The sequence below is a fragment of the Coccinella septempunctata genome, chromosome 2 (genome assembly GCF_907165205.1).
Source record: "Coccinella septempunctata chromosome 2, icCocSept1.1, whole genome shotgun sequence".
NCBI lineage: Eukaryota > Metazoa > Arthropoda > Insecta > Coleoptera > Coccinellidae > Coccinella > Coccinella septempunctata.
In genome coordinates this window covers 28130759-28155829 of record NC_058190.1, presented here as the reverse complement: position 1 = coordinate 28155829, position 25071 = coordinate 28130759, and the positions used below count along the sequence as shown (strand labels likewise).

General features: G+C 33.8%; 1 protein-coding gene across 4 annotated transcripts in view; it reads right to left on the bottom strand.

The window, feature by feature from the left end:
- Positions 1-25071, bottom strand: part of LOC123307719 (receptor-type tyrosine-protein phosphatase kappa) — a 59076-nt gene that overhangs the window by 26665 nt on the left and 7340 nt on the right. For 2 of the 4 annotated variants that reach the window (XM_044890135.1, XM_044890134.1), the window contains exons 2-7: positions 22585-22642; positions 11190-11473; positions 7012-7130; positions 1426-1513; positions 1294-1370; positions 119-253 (exon numbers count right to left, since the gene is read on the bottom strand). In XM_044890135.1, the coding sequence (XP_044746070.1) occupies positions 119-253; positions 1294-1370; positions 1426-1513; positions 7012-7130; positions 11190-11473; positions 22585-22589 (708 nt within the window). In that variant the 5' untranslated portion in view covers positions 22590-22642. The remainder of the gene's footprint in view (positions 1-118; positions 254-1293; positions 1371-1425; positions 1514-7011; positions 7131-11189; positions 11474-22584; positions 22643-25071) is intronic. The other 2 variants (XM_044890136.1, XM_044890137.1) reach the window with 1 other exon arrangement.

The window sequence follows — 25071 nt, the reverse complement described above, 5'->3', positions numbered from 1 at the left end:
TTTGAGAGAAATTACTTTCATGAACGTCAATCAGAAACAGAGAAAAATGATGGGAATGAGTTGAAGAAGAAAATAATAAACCCCCATTACAAAATCTAAACAAAAATCAATTAGTTACCTTTATAAAGTCGAAGGTTTTCGTCAGCATCACTATACAGCTAGCCTTTTCTTGCCAAATCATTCTCCAGAAATCTGTCACAGTCTCTTCTGTAGGACCTTGGGTAACAATGTAAGCATTTGGCTTCAAAAGACTCTGCAACAAAAAAAAAATCAGCAATTGTTTAATGTTTTTGGACTCAAATCAAATTTCCAGGAGAATTAAAAACTCCTAAAGAAGTGCAGTGAGAGCGAAACAGTAGTTATGGGGATGTGGCTGTAAACATAACTCTACCCGAACACATCGCTACTATACCATCCAATGAGGCTGGTAAAACTGTATCCACAGGCCGTCCCGAAAGTAAACCGCCACACGTAACTGCCAATTCACAATGATGTTAATGGTAATGGTAATGTTAAAAATGAGCTATGATGTTAACGCTTAAATAATAATAAATTCGAGAAATATTTATCATTATCATTAACATTACGCTTGACATTAACATTGATGTGAACAGTATAGTAGTAGCTCTATTATTTAATATTATTTAAGCGTTCACATTGTAGCTCAACGTTAACATTACCATAACCATTAACATCATTGTGAATTGGCAGTAAACCATGAATGCAAAATTAAAAAAAAAAACAACTACTTTTCTTTATAAACTATAGGCCAAAGCGCCCTCGTTTCGGATTCACACTGAGTAAAAGTTTAATGTAAAATCCAAAAAGGGCAATAATCTTTCAATCTATATAATAAAGGCCCAGTTGCAGGAGAGTCCATTAAGATTTGATGCCCCATCAAAATTTAAAAATGTCAGTTTTGAAGGGAAAAATGGAGGGTTAACAATTTGATGGAGAATTAAATTTTAATGGACTTTCCTGCAACTGGACGATAATCAAATAACTTTTAATAGAATAGTCATTTCTACCAGAATTGCTCGAATTTTTACCCGTATAACATCTGATGCATGCCTCTGGGCGTTTAATTATTGAGTTAATTATTGTGAATTATGCCTTTCGGCAACGCATCGTTTAGTGTTGTCACAGGCATCTTATAACAAAATCTTCGATTTTGAATCCATGTTTTACTTTCGGAACACCCTGTATAAATAAGAAATTTATTGATAAACTTTTACCCTTTAATTTTATTTAGATACTTCACGAATCGTTTTCAAATTGAAAAGTACTACTTACATCTACATATGAGGCATTAATATAATCCGTATCACGTGTTCCCTCAATAGGTTCTAAAACTACCCTGTTATAATCATCTGAAATATTGAAAATTCATCATGAACACATATTTGTCAAGGAGAGTCTGCTTACAAGGAATGCATTTTTGGTTTTGGTTCTTCTCTAAATTTGCTTTCTTGGTACCATGTCTACAGGAATGGGATTCCACTTTGGTTGCAAACTGAAAAGAAAGTTGATTGGTAAAGAAAAAGTTCATTCGTACACATGGTGCTTCAAAAATAGGTAACCCCGTAGATAGGTAATACAAGGCAAAATAATTTAATTTGGGTTTGCTCAGTAACAACAATTTGGATACGGCATCCAATTTCGAGATAAAAGGTCCACTTTTTTGACAATTACATATGTTGAAACTACTGGAAACATTGTAACTAAACTGTTTAATTCAGATGCATACGACCCGACGATATAAATATCATCTAGTGTTAGGATCTGAATTGAACTAGCCAGTTTGCCATCGTCAGGGCCCTAAATGGAGTACTCCCACAGGAAAGCAGCTACTGACTGACGGTCTCATTTGACCTCATCAGAGAAACATAGCTTCTTCTCCGTGGAAAAACAATTGGAATTGATGGACCAATACTGGCACGTGCTACTGAGTACTATCCAGTAACACAGATCGCCACCCAGTATGAAACAATATCCGATTCAATCTCCTCCAGATAGAAACCCAGACAAAGACAATGGCATGTGTCCCATATTTATATCTATGACCTTTAGGCATGATCTTTTCGATTATTGTAATTAAATTTTACATCCATTCGTTTTTGAAACTGGCGCCAGGGATGAGTTTGTCTTTATCTCTCTAAAGTCTTGTTTGAACTACACTTGTAGTTTAGTCGAGTAAAAAGTAATTTAGTAGCTATAGTAGCTAAAACATTTGTCGTTACAAATGTTTTAGGTTTGCTAACTAAACCCGTTGGTTTAGTTTGCATAGCGCCAGCTATTCTTTTAATAGGGAGAAATAGCAAACCCACCCAGGTACCTACTAGGTACCTGTCGGAGACAGAGTTCGGGGTTATCTAAGGTGGTAGCGATAACAAGTACTTTAAAACCGAATTTATTGCAATAATCTAAATTACTGTGAACCATACAATGATTTCCAAGTCAAGAAATATATACAGCTGATGACACAGTTCAAAATGAGAAAAACAGAAATGCAACAATTAATCTGTCACGGTGATTAGAAATTCAAAATCAACACAGTGAAATTAATGAATTAACCAATATTCAAATTAATTATATTCAGTCAAAATATCAGGTATTAAAGAAAGAAAGAAATCAATAGCGGTCACTTTGATTCCTTCTGAGACAATGAGGGATGTACGGGGTTTACACAAAATTTACAGTAACCGGTTGTCGGGTTTGATCCCGAGCACTTTCAGTGATTCTCAGTGTACAGGCCAATCAGAATTGAAGCTATTCAATAAACGGGACGGGTTGATGCTGGCGAAACACAATGCAACAATTTCTCCGTGGCAACCGCGCCAAGCATTACCAGCAGAAAGACTTCGAGACCTCTGCCGATTGGTTTCCGTCACCAGAGAGCCAAGCGACAGGAGTCTGCAGTAAACGGGAAATCTAAATGGAATACAAGAGGGGTAGGACGGGATAGGTTACTGTGCAGGTCTTTCCGTGGCAACCTTGGGTGTACACGCCAAGCATTACCAGCAAAAGGACTTCGAGACTTCCGTCTTGGTTCACCAGAGAGCCAGGCGACAGAAGTCTGCGTTAAACAGGGGGATTAACAATAAGGATCAACGCAATTGAACAAATAAAAGAATGCAACTTTGAATCACGAAGTATGCGGTATCAAGAAAAAAAAAACTACCGGAACAGTTTGTTCCGGTGCGGTCACACCACCACTTAGAGAAAAGAAAAGAAAACAGATCGTAGCACCTTCGAATTTAGGAAAAAAAATAAGTAATGAATGCCTAATAAAGAATGAATGAACTGCCGAATAAAGAATGACGAATAACTGTCGAACAAATAATAAGAAATCAAGAATCACGAATAACGGTCGAACAATCAATCATGAATCAAGAATCAATGACAAATAAAGAATCAAGAATCAATGACGAATCAAGAATAATGAATGACGTTCATCTGGTGGTGCAGCCCTATTTATCAACTTTCCAACATGTGGTCGGTCATGTGATCAAAATTGCATCCAAAAATTCGGTATTCTCGAATATTCTCCCCAGCAGAAATATTCTCGGTGGCGGTTATCTCTTTATCGGTAAAAGAAACTGTCGTTATCTGCAATCCACGTTTTTTTATGCTGAATTCGGTGTTTTTTTGTGGAAAAACAACGCCGAATGCAGAAAGACAGTTTTTCTTTGTTTTGGATTCTTACGGCGGGTTAATGATGGAAATTTCACTTATACGGAATTTGAATTTATTAATCAGGATTCTGAAAAATATTTCTGAAATGAAACGGAATTAAAATTGAAATCTCCATCAGACGGTGTTGCATTGCTTCAACTGGAAAATTCAGGAAAACGGACCTTTAAAAGGAGGCTTGATTTTTATATAAAACAATCAAGTATCGTTACACATTACTCACTAACTTTTTCGACTTAATTCTTCAGTGTTCACACATACACACATGTTTAGTAACTACATTACTTACTACTCGACTTAACTACTACCAAACTACTTGGTCGGCACCAATCATGTTCGTATCAAACATAACTTTTATGGAGTAAACTTTATGATCTTCAACCGTTAAGAAGCTTAATGTATTCAATAAAAAAAGGATAGAATTTTGTAGTCGGAAGTTCTTCGTAACATTTACTCTAATTTATTGATTATTTCATGTTTTTAGTCAAAATCATTTTAATTTTCTTCTCATTAGTTTTTAATCAATAATTTATGCCTTAGAATATTTTTTTTTCTTTTTGTTTTTCAGTTTTACTTCTTTATTTTCAAATCGAAATATTTTGATAACCGTATACAGTAGATACACAGTATCGAGTTTCGCCAAGAGTACCGATATATGTCAGCTTCCAAAACATATTATTGCAAAATTTCATAAAAAGGTTGCCAGTAGTTTGGCCATGATCGTAAAAAAATATGAATGCCGTTACGATTTCTTTAACTGAACAAATCTAAATTATTTTGCCATTTTCCACATTTTCTAGCGAAAGGTTCCTTATTTTTAAACACCCTGTATTAAACCGATCGAATAGTTTAGCATAAAATATAAACCTATCAACAGAACCTGAAAGGATATGTAGTTTAATATGTAACAAATTTCGCCCAATATCATAACAACTTCTTCTTGATTGATTAATGCTTGCAAGAGAGCCAGTCCACTTTGTATCAATCAAATGATAAATCTCAAAAATACAACAACAAGGATGATGAAAAGATCAAAACCTTACGTCGCTGAGATCGATAGCTATAAAATTGGCGATCTTCCAATAATTTTGTTTATATAAATATAGTCGTATTTTTCGGTAAATATTATATCATATCCTGTTAGTTTCTATACGAGATCAAAATATGTTTTCAACGGAAGAAAACATATGTTATTGAGTGACATTCTCAAAATAAGTACTAATACAAATATCCAGTCTGTCCCATACCGAATCTTTACCTTCTCGATGGAAATTGAGAAGCCACAAAATAAATATGGTCAAACAAGAAATCATCAACCTAGAAAATTTTGGTGAATTGTCCTGATTTACAGTGATCCAAAAAGTTCTTGTACGAGGAATTATTACAAAAAATCCTCGCACCCGTCGTTTTTTAAATTCAAAAGCAAGTTATTCTTAGGCCCAGTTGTTCAGTCCAGCAAAGTGTTAATCCTAGTTCAACCTGACAGAATTGAATGTAACTGTCAAAATTAATTAACTCACATTTTCGGCATCCTGAACTGGGCAACCGGGCCTAAGCCTTTTTGAATTCGATATTTGAGGGGTTCAGAGCTGAAGTGTACCAAGTCCATTCAGCCTTATTTTGAGATTAATGGCTTAGAAGTTGTTTATCACCAATGAATTCAAAAGTGACTTCTTTATTTATTATTATTCTTATGTAAGCATATGCTTACATTCTAACCTTTTAAAATCTGAAGAAGTCACTTTTGAATTAATGGGTGATAAACATCTTCTAAGCCATTCATCTCGAAACTAGGCTGAATGGACTTGGTTCACTTCAGCTCTGAACCCCTCATTTCTCACCCCCTACGCCATATCCCCCACCACTTTTTTCAAATGGGTATGTATGGATTGTGATAAATTATTACTGGTGTGACCACTAAAATAATAAAAAATATCGGATTTCTTTTGGAAATCTTAATTTGTGATGATTTCGATCAGAGCAAATTAAGATTTCCTCTCATAAACACTCTGTATATTTTCGGCTTAAACAATCTTATAATGCTACAGAAAGGCAAAATTGAAACGTCGAAAAAACACAAAATATTCAAAAACTCTCGTTTTCACCCTTTTTTTCATTAGAATCCCAATAACTCAGAAACTGTTGAGTTTTACCCAAGACACACTGTTAAAATCTTCTTCAAATCAGCTATCTAACGATGCAAGTAAATACTGGGTGTGCCATATGAAATAAGAAAGTATTAGCCTGTTTCCGGTACAACCAGAAGTTGTAGAGGTCTCAGAGCATTGTAAAGCCGCGTAAACATCTGAGCAAAACAACCGAATGATCACATCGCGCCGAATGAGCATTCAGATGTGGACGGACAAAACACACCGCACCGAACACGCTCATGTTGCGCGGACGCGATCCGCAATTTGTCGGTCCATCAAAGAAAATTCGTGCTCAGTGTGGACGGGTTTAGTTGACATCTTTTCCTCGAACCGAACGCACACATTTAAATATAGATTTCTCGCAAGAAACGTGTTTGAATTTAATAAAATAGTATGAAAACCACCCAATTTTGTCGCCCTCACTCTGAATGTCGTGCAAAAAAAAGTGCTGTTGAGGCTACGGTCTCGACTAGATATAATAGACCATCTAGTACGCCGTCGTCTCTTCTTCTTTAGCAACTCGTACAGAATTATGAAAGAGGCACTAGCACAAACCAAGTTATCCATCCTTAGAACATAGAATACATAGAATGATTCCTTTTTTCTAAGTTTCCATCGTTTACGTTCGTAAGCACTGAACTGACACATCCGTTGGAGCGGATGCTCATGCTGTTCGTGCGTCGGAAAGAAAAATTGTCCGCATAAACGCTCATTCGGTGCGGCGTGCTCATTCGGCTATTTTGCTCAGATGTATACGCTCCTTAGGAAGAAATGTTATTGTCGAAAACCTCAACATACAAACTACAAACTACAAACTTTCAGCACAAAATTGTGATTTGAACTCCATCGCGGTGGATCGCCCTGTATATATACTAATACAAATGTTGAAATGAATTTTATGTGACAGTCTCGATGAAGCAAGTTTGGATAAGGGTAATGATTAGTCTTTCCCATTGGGTTTCGAAACGTTGGCAATGACTGAAATCTCTTTTCATGTTCATATGCTATAAAAATTATAACATAATGGGGGCTAACGGTTGTACAATAATCATTAATTTTCCATTCCGAACGATTGAATGATTAACCGGATGACCCGAAATAAAATTTATATATTCAATATCTTTTCACCTCCCAATCTTTGAATTCGTATAGAAATTATTGTACTCACTTGAAATTCTAGCTTGTAAAGAACTGGCCATTTTCTTCTCTGTTCGCAATACTTCACGAAATCTGATACTTCTACGGGTGGAGTATTACTAACTGAGGGTGCTACAAACCCATTCTCATCTGAAAAGAATCATTTTTTTTATTCCTAGTTGAAAAATATTTTTAATTTCAGTACATGATGAACTACCATAGTAAATAATTGTTTTTTGTTGTAGGTTTTCAGTCGACATAGGCAAGATTATAGAGTTAACTCTATAATCTTTGGACATAGGTACATAAGCTTCAATGAAGACAATATCATGTTGAAAATTAGTTTCCTGTCCTTTTCATAATTTACAATCGTTGAATCAATACATCTGAATTGGAAAAAGTCAAATACTTATTCGTTAGGAAATACTCCTTCTGACGAAAATTATGTATTTTTTATGAAATATCTTTGAAATGTCACATTTTGAAATAACTATTTCAACCGTTTCTCAAAAAAACTATTTTAAGTACTCAAAAATGAAAAATAAAAATGGGTATTTAAAATTTAAAGCGTTTCGTTTCTATTGCACAAGTTGGCAACATCGACTGAAATATGCGTTGATAATAAAAGACAACAAATACACTATCTTGATGAGATAGACAAAGATGGCTGTCTATAAAGTCTGCGAGGAACGAGGAAAAAATTTTATGGGATTTTTATGGCCGGTTGCTGCACTGTTGCTTGCCAGTGAGTAGGCGCCGTATGATGGCTGTAAATCAACAGCTGTTATTTTATAAAGAAGCCATTGTTCTTTTTATTTTCTAGTAGGCGCTGTTGCCAAATCGTAAACTAGATACGAAGCGATTTAAATTCCAAAACCTCATATTTGAAGAATGATTTTGAATAGTTTTCGCGGTGCATTTGAAAAATTCATAAATGAAAATCATAATTATTCAGTTTAAACTTGCATATGCTGTGATGCAATAATAGAGTAGCCGATCCAGTGGAGAGAGGAGCACGGGACACTCGTCCCCCAAGACCAAAAACTCATCTCTTGCACTAAATTTTCATATGATATTTCGACCTATTTCCGAAATTCACACAAGTAGATTCGAATAGTCGACCAAAACTCGAATCTGGAAGCCATTCCTTTGTATACAGGGTCTTTCACGAGGAACCTCACCCATATTTATACAGAACGTATTTTCATGAAATTCAGCACTTATAAGTATTTCACGATGCTGATGAAATCTAAAATATTTTCAAGGCATGAGCACCTCCGGTTTTTCCGGAAATGACGTCAACTTCCGTTTTTCAAATTAGAACATCATTTTTTTATTGCAGAAATAGATTCCTTAGAAAGACATTTATTTATACGTCTCAGGAATGCTTCGTGCGTTGCTCTTCTTATTTCATCGGGAGGAAGAGATCTGCAAAAGTGTTCAAAAACCAAATTGAGTTTCAAAACTATGAATCTAAAAATCTAAACAAACATGAACGCATTTCTGACTCATTCTATGCAGTCCTCTTTATCAGTCAGGGGAGTTGAGTAGAAAATATTTTTTATCCTACCCCAAACATAATAGTCTAAAGGAGTTAAATCGGGAGAACGTGGTGGCCAAAGATGTGGACCATTGTTCGCCAACCATCGATCTTCAAATAGCCTGTAGAGGATATTTGTCATTATGGTTCGGTACTAGAGGCTGTACTTTGAGTCAATATGTCAGAATATCTATCTCCTAAGGGAGAACATTCTTTAAATAATGCAAACATGTGTAGTGTTCTATCTCACCAGTTAAAGTGCCATCATAAATGTGAACATCGAGAATTGCATTATTTTTGATGGCGCAAAAAACATTGAAACTCCAGGTCTCTTGAAAGTTCCCTTGTCTGAAGTGGTGGTTGTTCTCTTCATCCCAATAATGACTGTTATGCCTATTGAAAGAACCATTTTTTTTTAATTTAGATTCATCTGTCCAAATTATACAGTCCAAAAAGTTTTCATTCTCTTGAAATCGAATCATCATAGCTTCGCAAAACTCGGTTCTCCTGACGAAATCAGTTTCCTTCAAATGCTGTACCCTATTGAATTTATATGGGTGCATTTTATGTTTTTTTAAATTCTCCAAACACTCGATTGAGATAATCCCAGATCAATCTCGGCATCTTTGAGAGAATTTTGAGGATTCACACGAAAATATGCAAGAACTGTAATTTCGTTGTTCTCATCTTCTACTACACTTTTTTCTCTGTGTATAGTTTTCTTAACGAAAGATCCGACATTACTCAAGTTTGTCATGGTTCTGTTAATGGTATCTCTCGTTGGTCTGGGTCGGTCAGGAAACCTCTCAATGAACAGTCGAATCGTTCTATCTACAACTTTATTACATTCTCCATGAAATAGAATGAGATTTAAATAATCTTCATTGGTAAAATTAGGCATAGTGATCGATTTTATAACTTAATACGAATTATCACCAAATTAATAGTAAACACAAAATGCTACTGAATAAAGAGGAATTTGGCAGATGTAATTAATGATATCTATCATTAAAAAAAAGAATGTAAAACATGGTAAGTTTTTGCATATGGTTCACAAGGAATTATTTATTTATCACTGGAGAGAAAACCGATGGCCGATTAGTTGAAATAAAGAGGTTTCCGATACAAATTCGAATCAAAATTCGCCATCTATTTAGGAACAACCTGTAACTTTTTTCTCTTGCATATTAGGGTAGTAAAATCTAAAACATGGTTTAAGTAACAGTTCCTGAAAATTTCATCTTTTTGGCGTGAAGGGAAAAGAAATAGCTGAAAATTCAAGACGAAAAACAGTTTTTTGTGAATAACTCAGAAAATATCCACTTTAGGGCAAGGGTGTGATGCATACACTCACATTATTTTTTAACGTAGATTCAATATCTGCCATAAAAAAATGGGGTTTTAATTTGAAAAAATTGATTTTTCACGATTTTGTCATCCCTAACTTTGAAAGCGATTTTTTCACCCCCTGTATCATGAATCGCGATTTCGATTTTTTAAGTGGATACATCAATCTTACATCTTGAAAAATCCCAAAAATGAAAATTTTCCATCCAAAAACCTCGAAGTTATTCTTGTTTCAGCGGAGCTCTATTTTCGATTTTTTTTTTCGAATTTTCCCGCTCAGAGAGAATTTTCCAACCAAAACTGAAAAATGTTACATCAAAATAACTTGAAATTTTCTAAGGAATCTATTTCTGCAATAAAAAAATGGTGTTCTAATTTGAAAAACGGAAGTTGGCGTTATTTCCGGAAAAACCGGAGGTGCTCATGCCTTGAAAATATTTTAGATTTCATCAGCATCGTGAAATACTCATAAGTGCTGAATTTCATGAAAATACGTTCAGTAGTTTCCCGTATAAATATGGGTGAGGTTCCTCGTGAAAGACCCTGTATACTAGGGCGTTAAAAAAAACAATAAAATTATGCTTCTGAAAATATGAGCCCTTAATATTAATGTTAAGGTTGTCCGTATCGCGGTTTTCGATTTCCCATAGAAGTAACACAGGAAAAAAAAATTTTTTCTTGTAATTATTAATTATAACTAATGAACGATAGATTGCATTGCATATCCTTCATATATTTTGTAGTCATTTTTCGATAAATGAACTCAGTCAAAGGTTTTTCAATGTCAAGGTTCAATTTACCCCTTTTTTTTTAAACTCCCTATTATGTACCTACAACTATTTTGTTTGATATTTTCATATTATTATTTCTGTTATTGACATATGTCAATAACTGCTGTTTTTCCACCATATCTTGAATATAAAAAAGCTCGAAGTTGACTCCGCATTAGCAAAAAAGAATGTTTTTGTTTGGTTAGGAGAAAGGAGAAATGGGTTGTGACCCCCCATAAACTCGAATCGTGAATCCACCCTGCAATAATAAGAAATAATTCACTCCTAAAAATCGAAAACTTGCTTCTGGACCAATACTAAAACAACATGTAAAAATCAGATGTGAAAATATCCGGTAATAATATTAGCAGCTTATCGCAAATACGACCTAACCCCTGACCTGTGCTTACATTAAGAATATGGAGGGTAGAGCCTCCATAATTAAGAATTAGGATAGTTTTAACCTTCCGGCAATTTTATTTTTCAAAATACCTTAACGTCATGCTATTGCTGAAACAAATGTTATAAACAGCATCGTACTTTATCACTTACAGTTATTTGTAGGTATCAACCCACTGTTGAGCATGGACAATTTGATGGTATTCGGTATGGATCCCAGAGAACTGGAAGTGCTCTTAGTCTTTTTCTTTTTTGGTTTTTTCTCTTCATAACGTTGAGGAGTTGACCTGGATCTCTGTTTGGATTTCGATGTTTCTGATGAGGATTTCGACCTTGATTCGGTGCTGGTTGACATCCTCACTGTGCTCTGGCTGGAGTTATCTTGAAATCCGACATTTTGAGATTCCTTTGGTTTTGGTACACCCGGTGGGAGATTACTGAAAACATATAAATTTCAATAAGCCCGTCTTTTCCAACGAAATTCGAAGTTATTGAATGGAAACTCTCATCTATCCACCAGGTTTATTTTTAAATATTCAAGAACTAGTAGCAAAGGCGATTTATAATTGAAGAGGAATTTTCAGTGAATGTGATTTTGTGAGTAATAAGAGGAAGACTCGAACTATAGAAGTACACTGCGCAAAAAAATTAACGCACATTATGGAAATCTCAAATTTATTCAAAGGTGTTCTCAATGATTATTTTTATCAGAATTATGCATGCATATGTTATCCACTTTCAACGGTTTTCTTAAATACAGATGTTTTTTCCCAGCAGCAATAAAAAAAGATGATATTATCAGATTTTGAATGTATTGGCTCCATTCTAAAATCAGTTGTTCTTCAATGGGGTATTTTCCTAAATTTCAAAATATATGTTATTGAAATCTTTACACCTCGAATATATCGAAATATATTTTTTTCGAATTTTAACATATTGCATTTTGTCTGTATTCACTTTCGAAAATTCTGATTTCAGAAGTGCTCTCTTATGAACATTCTACGTCATTTTCACAATCCGGCAACGCTCATCGAGTCAATAATGGTCATAAAAGTTTTTTAATCAACATAGACGTAATGAATATCAAGTTTTGTGATCACATTTGACAAGAAAAACACACAATGACACAAAATGTCATCGATTTTAAGAAGGTATAGACACAGATTACAGAAACAATTTCATGCTTTCTGTGGATATCTTCTTGATCGGTTCCACTGTTGTCGAATTAACAAAAATTATTAGACTTTAGTAAAGGCATTCTACGTCACAAGCTTTCACATATTCGAATGTTTACTAAGTTTCGAAGGGTGTATTTCTGAATTTTGAAGCGAATCTTTCAGGTGTTGGATAACTAATGGAAAAAGGTTTCCATAAATAATTTTAAATTCGATTTTGAAGTTTTAGGAAACTTGCCCATTCTAGTGATCAATAGGATCGATTATGGTATGGGGTGGAATATCTTTGACTGCTCGCACAGACCTAGTGGTCGTTGATAATGGAGCTATGAATGCTGATAAGTATATAAGGAACATTCTTGAAGAGCATGTAGTGCCATTTGCCCCATACATTGGTGAAACTTTCATTTTTATGGACGATAATGCCAGACCCCATCGTGCGCGCATCGTTCAGAGGTTGAAGTCTCTCGAGTGGAATGGCCAGCAAGAAGTCCAGATCTCAATCCGATTGAGCAGGTTTGGGACAACCTTAATAGAAGGCTGAGAAGTTCAGAAAATCATCCAGCTACTCTTAATGACTTAGGAATCCAACTCGGAGAAATCTGGGAAGGATTAGAACAGAACATTTTAAGATCACTCATTTTGGGTATGAACCGTCGTTGCCGAGCTGTAATTAACGCAAGGGGTGGAAATACCAAGTATTAAATCACTTATCAGCATTTCAGTATTTTGAAAATTGTTCATTTCTCTTCTTTCACATAAAATTCGGAGAAATCCTGAATTTTTCTTCCATTTAATGTGTCTTGTTTCGTTCAAAACCTTCCCGAGAGAACATAAAAAATAAGTTATAAAGTCAATGTAGAGTTAACTTTCATTAAAATTGAGATTTTCAGAATGTGCGTTAATTTTTTTACGCAGTGTATATCCTATATGTATCAAGAGATGCCCAAATTGGAACTAAAGACACTTAAAAAATACTGATTGCGGGAACGAGACGAATTTTAACTGTGACAGATTACATGAATTGAAGTGCTTAACTAGTAAAAAAGCTTGCGTTCCTATTGACTAATCCTCTATACTTACAAAGGCGAGTTTATCCCTCAATGATTCACATATATAGTTATTCCAAAAGCATAGCAATTTTGACTGGAAAATATTTAGCCCTTTTTTTACATTATCAATATTCCAGAATTTTTTCACCCTATATACTTTCGTCCTTGCACAATCTTTCATTTTCGTCAGAATAACTGCTCCGATTCAACTATGTATAATCATTCACCTTTTTTCAACTCTTTTAAAAGAGCCTGAAAAGATTATTTCAAGTGTGTCCGTCTCTGTCAAAACTGACATTACCTCTTGATCTTTTTTTGGCGCCATAGGTTATTCTACTGTCAACAAAAGAAGTAATGATAATGTGGAAAAACTACCTACCAATAACATAAATTATTCGTATGTTTATAAAGGCCTACTTTCTAACTGTCCAATTTTTTTTACTCGAATTTCCCAAAAATATACCGTGTGTTTCAGAAAAACAGGCCTACTTTTGAGGTGATTAGAGAAAATAAATGTCTTAAGCTTAACTTGGTACAAGTGGTACTTACTTCGCTCTGAAATATAGAGCTTTTAAGTAAAAACCTCATTATTTTCCAGTGGAAATTTTCAATATTATGCTATTCAAAAGTGTCCACCCTCAATAACTTAACACCGAATCTAATAGCAACCCCCTGGAGAGGGTACGATCAATTAGTTGTTTCATTTAGTTTTATCGGTACCATAATTCTATAAAAAAACTCCCTGTGACTTTGTGAATATTCACTTAATGAGAACGCAAACTGAAGGTTTGAATCCAGGTATACAAATTCAAATCGAGTTACTGTTCATTCTTGACAATAATAGGCAATCCAAATACTTTTTTTGTTAATATCTCGGTTGGCATTGAATTAAAAATATCGATCGTCATTTCTCTATTCGTAGAAAATATTTGATTCGAAATTAAAATAATATACAAAGTGTTTCAATACAAATCTTGAAACCGGCATTACTTCCGGGTACACCAAAAATTCAAAATTAATAAATAAATAAATAAATACACAATTTTCTCTTCTATCTGCTTTCTCAATTTCATTTTGATATCTGCAACAGTTTTGAAGACACATATCTACTTCATTCCACACATGTGCCATCACTTGATGATAACACAGAGAAATAATTATTCTTCAAAGCTTAGGCGGCTTAATTAAAAATCTACTAAGTATCATTTGTTTTCAACAGATGAAAGATGAAGGATGAGATTCTGTTTTCACAGAATTTAATTGAAGAATCCGTAAACATCCACTCAGCATTCCAATTGATTATTGAACGTTCGAATTCGCATTGATATATGCGCATAGCTATTTCTAGCATTCCTACGTTGGAATGAAACAGAGCAAGCATTTATTTGTAGTGGAATGCAAAAATCTGCCAAATTCATTGACCTCAAATTTTTTAATTCGTTTTCCACAGAGAATGTACTTGTTCAGTATCAGATACAAGTTGAAATAACAGGACAAAAAATATTCTACAGGAAGAACGATGACATAGGTACATATACAGGGTGTCCCGCGAGGTAGTTGGTGATCCAAAAACTATATTAATTTGATGGACTGGTGTTACATATTAGGATCATGCGAAGCAGGAGAAATTATACTTTGTCAAAAATAATTTTAGCTTATACGCTTAGTAGACTCGATTCCAAAGTTTGAATCATTCTCCTAGAGCAAAAATTTTTAAGAGGTATCGACCAATCGAGCACTGTTGACTCACCCTGTATATGGTATATGGTATCAAAAATATTGTAGTTCGTATGCACTACTTGCGATATATCATGTAATACATTTTGTTGTCTATTACTGTTTTGTTCATGAAAAAACAATACTCTATATTATAATGCAGCAAAAGGAATACTCAGTGCCCAAACCACTGAATTGCTGTAAAAGTGTATACATAAAACGGTTTTTATTTTTGAATCAGAGGCTGCATTTCATTGCAGAACTAAAGGATATTTTCAACTGCTTCATAATCCATTGTGGAGTTATGCCTGATAAGAGATGTGGTTAGAAAACTTAAACATTTTAGGTGTATGTTTATCTGATTTCTAGTTGTTCCAATTCAACTGTTTCAAATAATTGCTTATAAGAGTCTAGTGACTATATTTTCTGGTCGCTTTTTTTGTTCTTTAATTTCTATATGCTTGTCTTCTGAAAATGACCAATTAGGGTATTTATTGGGAGAAAACATGCGCAGCTCATTCACTGGTAGTTTTTAGACTTCTCATTACTTATCATTATATTATCAGCTTCAATCTAGTTTAGCCAGAATCTTAATTCAACCGTTAATTGATACAAAGCAGGTTCGAAAACCAATCAAATTGAAGCATCAAAATTAGGTTCGTGAAATAGAAATTGGACTTAACTGCTAAAGGAATTGACTCTGATGGATATGGTTGCTTGAAAACACGCATACATGGGTACTGTATAGATTACTGAAGAATAGAGTATTTTAGGTGGCTGTGATTCAGCCTTATAGGCTCTATGAAGAAGCTAATCAATCGATCGGTATCATTTGTAGGCCTAAGAATTTTCATTCAAGTCTCTAACTGATACTTTCTTTCCAGATCGAGTGAAAATCTGAAATGAGCTAGCTCAATTCAGATCGTAACACTTGTCGATATTCATATCGTCGGGTGGTATGCATCTGAATTTATCCTTATTATTTTATTCATTGCCGTTTAGGCGTTATCACTTTTCATTATTCTGCTGAATTATCTGTAATTTTCAAATCTTTTGAAAAGATGAAACGAATCGATGATGAAGAACTTTTCGTCAAAATCAATTGTATTGCATGCATAATATTAAAATGAGCTGAATTCTGTAAATATGAGCATCTAGCAGACTGAACACTGGGTGAATAGTTGTCAAGTACCGATACAAATAAGTATTGTGCAAAAGTTCGTAGGAATCATTCACTAGAGAATAAAAAAGGGGAAAAAAATTCTCATCTCCAGGTTATTCATGGCACTCTTAATGTGGACGAACCTTAAAAACGTAATTTTAGAGCTAAGTAGTAATACCTATCAGTTGTCGACAATCATTCATTGGCAATATTGAATTATACTTCTTCTAGATCTTTGAACTAGCTATAGCAAAGTATTTTTCAACATGATTATTGAAAAATTTCGAAAATGATGAAAAACATCTACCTGAATCCATAATGACGGATGGGGTTTATGATTTGTTCCTAAAATATTCAAATGAAATGGACTTTCAAAAAAAAAATATCAGCGTGTAGGTACCTGAGAAAAATCCTTTTTCAAATAAAAATTCTTTTTTCCTCATTTATCTCTCCTGAAATACCGTGCCCGTTTGGTACATCGTTTGTCGTTGCAACCAGGTCATGATATTTTCCACATTCTCTTCTTGCGAAGATCTGGGTTGGAATTTCATCATTTCTAAAATTAAACATAACGATGTAGAGAATAAACGCATTCGGAAACCTGAAGAACCTAATGCAGATATTTCCGATGGAAATAAAGAAAGACGGGCATAACTCAATTGGAATCGTAATAATAAAAATAGATGTGAAGCAACAGGAGAGTGCACTTGACCACACTGCTCTTGGCCCAAATTTCATAAATTCGATGTAGCAGGAATTATGAATCGGGAAATGTCACAGACGTATGCAACTGCACATATGTTCCGAATTGATATGCTGGATAGATAACTTATGTAGGTTAATTAGAGCACTGATTCATCCTTCGAGATATTGAATTGAATTCAAGGCTCTTTTAATATCTCAAGATGATGAATCATTTGACTTTGACACAATGAATTTCAAAAAGTTGTCATCAGGACCAAGACTTGTGGTTTTGAATAATTTAATAATAACTATAAAAACATGAAAAATCATTCATACAAGTGGCAGAAAGTGACAAAATAATTTGGTTTGCCCAGTTGCCAACCAGAAAAAAAAATGATACGCTTGAAAACCTTACTGAAAAGCACATTTATCCTACAGGGTCCTCGTGTGGGATAACGAAAGCTTGCTGGAAAACAGTTCTAGACAAAGGTTTGCTAATCTGCTCTTTCCATTTTGTCTCAAGAAAGAAAAACTCAATAAAACCAAAGTTTCGTGTTCCATTTGAATAATCATCAAAAATATAGAAAATTGAGTGTAGTTTTCAGTAATTCTTTTTTGGAACATGACTTCAATCCTAAATATGTAGGAGTTAAGCCCGTTTGGGAAATTTGCGTCTGAAGTTTAAAACTAGGAATAATACCCTTCATAAACTAGCTGGTACTTTATGGGGTGCTGATGTAGCTACTGTTCGAACGGCAGTCCTACTTTAGTTTTTTCGGCTGCTAAATGTTGTTGTCCCGTTTGGGTTATCAGTGCTGATGTGCAAAAAATTGATGCACAGCTGAATCTTTCCATGAGAACTATAGCTGGAACTATTAGATCTTCAGCTATTCAATATGGTTACCAGTTCTTTCTAACGTTGTACCGCCTCATATTCGTAGACAGACTGCGGTTATGAATTTCTGAAATATATTCCAATCCTATCCCGACTCGTTTCCAATTCTATCTAACATTCCAGAAAATACGATTCCAAGACTGAAGTCGCGTAAACCTTTATGGCCCAACTCTTTTCTTAATTCGAATATAAGGTCAAAGACCTTTGGCAGTCTGAATGAAATAAGTGCACTTTTTTCAAAAGAATTTGTTACTGATCCCTCTAACAGAGTTCCTGGTTTTGATCTTCCCAGGAAAGTATCGTGTCTTCTGAATCCTATAAGGTCACGGACGTTGCATTAGTATGCTTTTCAGGTGGAATTCAGTTGAAAGCCTTAGTTGTGAATGCGGGGAACCAGAAGAAACCATAAATCATCTGGTTAATCATTGTCCGATTTATAAAGTTCAGGTTGGTTTTATATTATATTAGGGCTATACATGCAGTTTCCGAATGTTTTTTGAATTGGGTTGTCATTTTTAGGTCAATCTGACATATTGAATCTAATATTATTATTTCACCTTTTTCTGCTTTTGTTTTCTCCCTATGTATTTCAGTTAAAAGTTTCTGGTATCTTGGAGAAGACATTCTGGATTTTCCTTTTTGTTGAAGAAAGGATCAATTTTTGCAGTGCGAGATGCCCTTCAATATAAAAGATTTCAGCTTATTTCGTGCACAATTTCATTTCTCACAATCCACTACACTCACGGGGGAAAGGTTTTTTTTTAATGAGTTTTTTCCCTAAGATTTTGTATCATACACCAAATTGTAAGCATGTTACCCCGTTTACGCTAACCTCTGCTAAACTGTATCTCATACACATGCTCTAATTATTGTTAAAGATTGTATTGCTCTGTATCAAAAGAATATATATATTGTCCATCAGAATGCAACTGCAGTTTTTATAGGCTGTGTGAATAGGCTGAAGGATCTCTCAACGCATATAACTTTGCAAATGCAAAGCATTGGCGCACTTGGGACTCGCAAAATGTTAGGAAACAAGAACAAAGATCAGAGGCAAATCATCAGGTAGACTCTGAGTAAGGGCCTCTTTAGAGTCCATTACTGCCAATTCACAATGATGTTAATGGTTATGGTAATGTTAACGGTGAGCTACAATGTAAACGCTTAAATAATAATAAATAATAGAGCTACTACGATACTGTTCACATCAATGTTAATGTCAAGCGTATTGTTAATGATAATGATAAATATTTCTTAAATTTATTATTATTTAAGCGTTAACATCGTAGCTCACTTTTAACATTACCATTACCATTAACATCATTGTGAATTGGCAGTTAGAGTTATTCTCGAAAGACCTCAGTTCACTTACTTTATTCACAGAGTGAAATAGCACGAAATAACTGTAAAACCAATCAACTTTATGTCACCTTTTGAGGTTTTTTAAGAATATGTTTCTTATTCAATAAGATGAATCTCACTCTGCAAGAATGCACAACTCAGCAATGCAATCGTATCGAGAAAAAATAGATAATTATTTTTGTTTGGCATGGGTGAGTCTTTGACCTCAACAGTAGATTTTTGAGGTCTGAAGAAACACTTTCGTCCTCCAACCTATTTTTTTATTCGCACAAGATATTGCCATTTTAAGTTTTTATAATGAGGTATGCCACCCTTGGAACCCTAACACCAAAGTTTTTCCAAGCATTAAATATACTATTTTAACTATTATCTATTATAGATTAGAAAAACGGGCATGAACTCGCGTTTTTCAAACCATTTGCTCAACGGAGTGGTATTTATGATTCAATTGATGAGTCACTTCGTTGGCGATAAATATTGAATATTCCTTTCTTGATTTGTATTGCATTTTCGATAATAATAACGAATTCAGCTTGCAACCACCCATATTAGATATGTCTTCATCTCCAAGATATACACATTTACCTATTAATTCTCGTCCTTTATTTTGCTGTAATTTGCAGAAAATCCTTCTGAATTTTGATGTCGTATAGGTCCTACCCAATTACGTTTGTATATTAGATATTGTCAACTTTGGGAAAAATTGATATGAAACTTTTCAACCTGTTAGCTAATCAATTCTTTTTCTCAATTAAATAAATTATGTGGGAGTTTAAATATGTTCCTTATTCACCAATTTTTGGCTGATCTCTACCACTTTTGAACATAGAATGCCTCATGACGATGAAATAGAATCAACGGGTTAATTTTTGGAGGAATAGCCATTTTAGTTCAATGATTGATGTTGATTAATCTCAATCTCAAGTGGAAAGTGATCCAGAGAGTATGTATAAATGAGTACCTATCGATTCCCTGTTGACGGCGAGATTAAATCGAAAACATTCGAGGTTTATTGGCGCCGAAAGAACAACTCCCTCCTCCTTTCAATCATATTATTCAGTTTTTTTTCAATCGACATTGATGATTAGGTAGTGCAAGAAATGCTTTGTATATGGTGCAGCTCAAACTCCTTTGAATGTTGATTGTTTAGCAATGTTAACTGAATGTACCTATACAAGGTGACTGGTAACAAGCGACAACGGCACAGTGGAGACAGAGGACCTCAAACTAAATGAGGTTTGGTGGTTTAAATGTCACATAAAGATTTTGGTTTCAGAGGTATAAGGAATTTATGAAAAAAAGCTAAAACTATCAACTCCTATATCTTCGTTAATATACCAAATTTTTCTATGATATTTCATTTAAATTATTTGTCACATTCTCCATCAGCTCAAAAAAAATTAAAAAAAGTGCAGGCCTGTATTCAAAAATTCTAATTTGCATGTCAGGTGAGAAATAGCATTCGATTTATGAGATAGAAAAGTTCGAATAGAAATTTGAAAACAGCGAAAAAACTGAGTAAAGATACCTTTTTTGTCTGAATGGCACAAATTCATTTTACCAAATTTTCATATCCACATGATGAAATTATATTCTCAATAAAACAAAAACATTGAATTCGAGGTGCTGAAGATTAGTCTGGCCCATTTTGTATATAACTTTGAATCAATTTTTAGTAATAAATTCATGCCTACTCTAGTTCGATGCATTTTGTATATTTATAATGAATAGTGAATCTCTCATTTTTAAAAATCATTTGTTTCTTCGATATTCTCTTTACATTCAAAACATTCGTAAATTATAAGCAAAAAATAATTTTTTTAAGTTAAACCCCCTTAGAAGAAAAGAACTCATGTCACCTAATTCGTACCTACCTGTAGAAGAAAAATGTGTTTTTATAATTAATACATTATTTTGTTCAAGGATGAATTTTGTTGAAGAAGTACCAGGAAGTACATTTCTACATTTTTCAGTTCGCTCATTGAATTCATTGTGTTTTGATTTATCAAAAATATTATTCTGTCAAGTCGATATGAAAATTTTTTAATTTTCCGTTTTCGACATATCATGACCATACAACCACACAAAATTTGTGCTATTCAAATAAGGAATAGATCTGTACTCAGTTTTTTCGCTCTTTTCAAATTTCTTTCGGTTTTTTTTTATTTTTTCGGCGAGTGATATTCTAACTTGACAAGTTGATTTTAATTTTTATATTCGGGCCTGCAAATTTTTCGATTTTTTTTCCTATGCTGATTAAAAATATGTATATATAAGAACATGCTTGTGAAATATTAGCTGAAAGGAAAGATATGGGAGATAATAGATTTAGCATTTTTTCATCAATCACTTTACATTTCTGTAACCAGTATCCTGATGGGATATTTAATTCCCCAATCCTCATTCAGTTTGAGGTCCTCCATTTTCAATGATCCGTTGACCTTTTACGTCACCAATCACCCTGTACATTAACTAAGCTCAAACTATAAAGAATGCTCAACTATGATCATAAAAACGTTGAACAATTTTTCAAGCCACCAGTTTCTCTGCCTAACCTACATATACTGCGGTGCCCAAACAGTTCTAGTATTGTTAAAATATTGAGAGTACGTATACAGTGTGTTTCACGTGAGTGGTTCACTGGATTTTGTAACTTATTCATTGAACAAGATTGAAAAGTGAACCACAAATTCAATTTTGTTGAACCATTTCAACAAAAAAATCTGTGGATTCGAAAGGTTTTTAAACTTGGTACAGAGATAATTTTTCTTTATTTCAACTTTCAGTTTTCTAAGACGACAAAATTTTTCTTGCACAAAATATTTTCCCCGTATTTTCTGAGTATCAATCATCAGTTTCAATATAAGATAGTAAATATATTCATTTGAAGCAAAATCAACATCCGGAAAATATCCATATTTCTTATAGTTCAATAAATGCTTGATGTCAACTCTTCTAAATCTGACACTAACAGCCAGTTTTATAATAAAAATGCAGTCCCTTTAATTTTGAAGCTTCCTTTAACACTACTGAAAATGACACTATAGGAAGCTTTCAGCATAAAAGGATTTGGATACTGGACGTAAGTATTCATTAAAGCATAGACAACAAGGAAAAATTTTTCTAATTTCGATTTCGAATTTGAATGACATTGCTTGAAATGATTATTTAGAATTGATTAAGCATATAATATGAGAAAAATAATTCTTCTTAGTACCTATGTATATTATAGAAGCAAAATTTTGCTGTTTCCGGGAAAACTGGAAGTTGATATCAACAAAAGTGGAAAGAAATGATCATATCAAATATTTTGTCGATAGTCCTCATTGGATATCCCGTGAAAATTATATTGATGGTGCATTTATTAGTTCTGCTCAATTAAAGTCACAAACTTCAATAACCCGCTTATGTGAAACACACCACACTGTACAGTTTTCAAACAGCTAACAAATTCCGACTTGCGATTACAGCTACACTACAAGAGCAAGCTTTCGGAACATACCCCATAACTGCCCATTGATGACTGTATAGGTGATTCTAGAGCAGTCATTTCATTCCCACTAAAAAAAAATATTAAAAATTATTGCCTCGAAAAAAAAAAGAATAAACATTTAATAATATGTTGATTGTTTTAATACGCTTCAATGGAAACTTTTTCAAACAAATACAAAATTTCAAAAAAATATTCTAAAGCAACAATAAAGATAATAAATTTCAATGAGTAACAACTTCCCGTTTAACTTAATCCGCAATACTGACGATGAAAAACATATATAAAAAGATGAAGTATTTTGAAACATATCGAAAAAGCTAGAATCTCGTGAATTTTAAGAAGGGTAAGTTAATTTTGTTGAAAAGTATCCAACTGATTTTCAGAATTCTTATCCTATGAATGACACCTAAAGGCCATAGAGAGAATGAAAATTCTGATAACAGGGGTAATTATATCGAGTTATTGAAGCTGTGATCAATGGAAAGGAATTTTATTAGAAAGAACCATGTTTCACACCAAATTGGTCGTCTTTTGGTGCCAAATTTGGTTTCACAATTCAAGTCAAAAAATGTCCACAACCAGTAGGTAGGTATGTATTCCCCAATTGGTTCAAACTTCTGCAACTGTTTTTGACTATTCCTGTGTCCACTGCACTTGTAGTGGATCAAAAATCATTTGAAGAATTCTTTTTGCTTCAAGAACTTTTGTCACATTTAGCTATACCTGCCACTAGCCATTGAGAAAGATGCTATCGAATAAGAAGAATGCGTAGTAGAAATATGCCAGCTGGAAATCAAGACATCTCGCTTCATTTTAAAACAAATACACATTGAGAAGACATATCATACTGTTTATTATTTATATTTATACTTCTAATTGTTCTTTTTTACTGAATTTTACCTGATAAATTAATTAACAACTTATGACAATAATTACGATTCATTCAGTTTTTCCTCGCATTTTGTATATCGAACTAACATGAAGCAATTTCTTACAATGTCATTTTCAGTTTTAGATTTCACCTTACGCCCCCCCACTTCTTACGCTCAATCGTCGCCACTGCTCGTAGGTGCAGCATACATAGGCTGATTTATGGATTTAGGTCTAATTTCCGATATACATAACTTGAGAATGGGTGATTTTGATGATATTTTGTGAGCTCGTTTACTACCAACAACCCTTTCCGGTGGAATATGCTATTACGAGATTATCAGGACAGTTCTCGGAATATTTAGATTTATCTTTCAACTATCGAAATTTATATTTTCTGTCTCACTATCAACTGATTCTTGTTTTCAGAATTGAAAAAATTCAATTTACCTGATCCTTAAAAAATAAATTTTGAGATTTTTACATTTGAAAGATAAAATCCCAATATTCTGTTCTGATAATCTTGGAATTGCATGGTCCATCTGGAAGGGTTATTCGAAGTAAACGGGCCCACAACATATCTCATCAAAATCGGACCACTCATTCCCAAGTTATCGATATGAAAAATTTAATACGCCAAAATCCATAAATCTTAGAATACAAAAGAACTGACAGTCCTTGATGACTTACATTTTCCACCACTCTATGGCTTATCGTGAAATACCTTATACGTTATCTCATCATTCTTTAAGAAAAAGAATAAAAAATACTCAAAAATGTGGAGGAATTGAAAGGGCAAGACATATGTCATTGGAATAATGTCAGATATGTTAATAGTTTTGCATAATTTCTACTCTTTCAGGCCGTTTTTCTTGAAAGCGGGTAGGTTTGAAGCATTAGATCTGGGGTAGTTTAGTTACATTTTCATGACAAACACTCCAAGGTTTCAGAAAATAAGATTTTCAGCTTAAGAGGAGTTTATACCACAGGACTTTCTCGCTATTTGTATAAGGCGTAAAGGGGTAGAGACTACCAGAATGTGGGGTGTTGTCAGAACACTTGAGCGATGAGTAGAAGTACCGAATATTACAATAGTTTCCACTTTCGACGAAAAGATGGCAGCACTTAACGAATGCTTTTCTCAATTTCACCAGGATACGAATCATAGCCAATGGGGAGACTTTTCGAAAAAATTTTTCATGTGAAAATTCATAGAAGAGATAACTGCACCTTGGAAAGTTAATAACATAAATGAATATTAATTTATTTCCCTTGAAAAAAATTTTTTAATTTTTTTTCTTTTCGTTTTACGAATAAAAATTTTCCGGACTTTCCGAGATGACGAACTGATTGAATTGAATTATAATGAAAACCCCATATAAATTAGTGGTTTCTGACGTATGATATTCATTTTCTTTTTTTGAACTGACCACTAAAACGGTGTAGACCCCTCTTAAAATTTGCATCTTGAAAGAGGATAGGGTTTTTCGGGTTAGTTACTCCTAGAAATACCACTTAAACAAACAGAAGGAAGGTAACCTTACTTTTTTTGTGCAGGATGATTAAAGGTTATTAATATATCGAAAATTTCAACGAATTGTCTGTAATTCCATCAACGAAAACGTG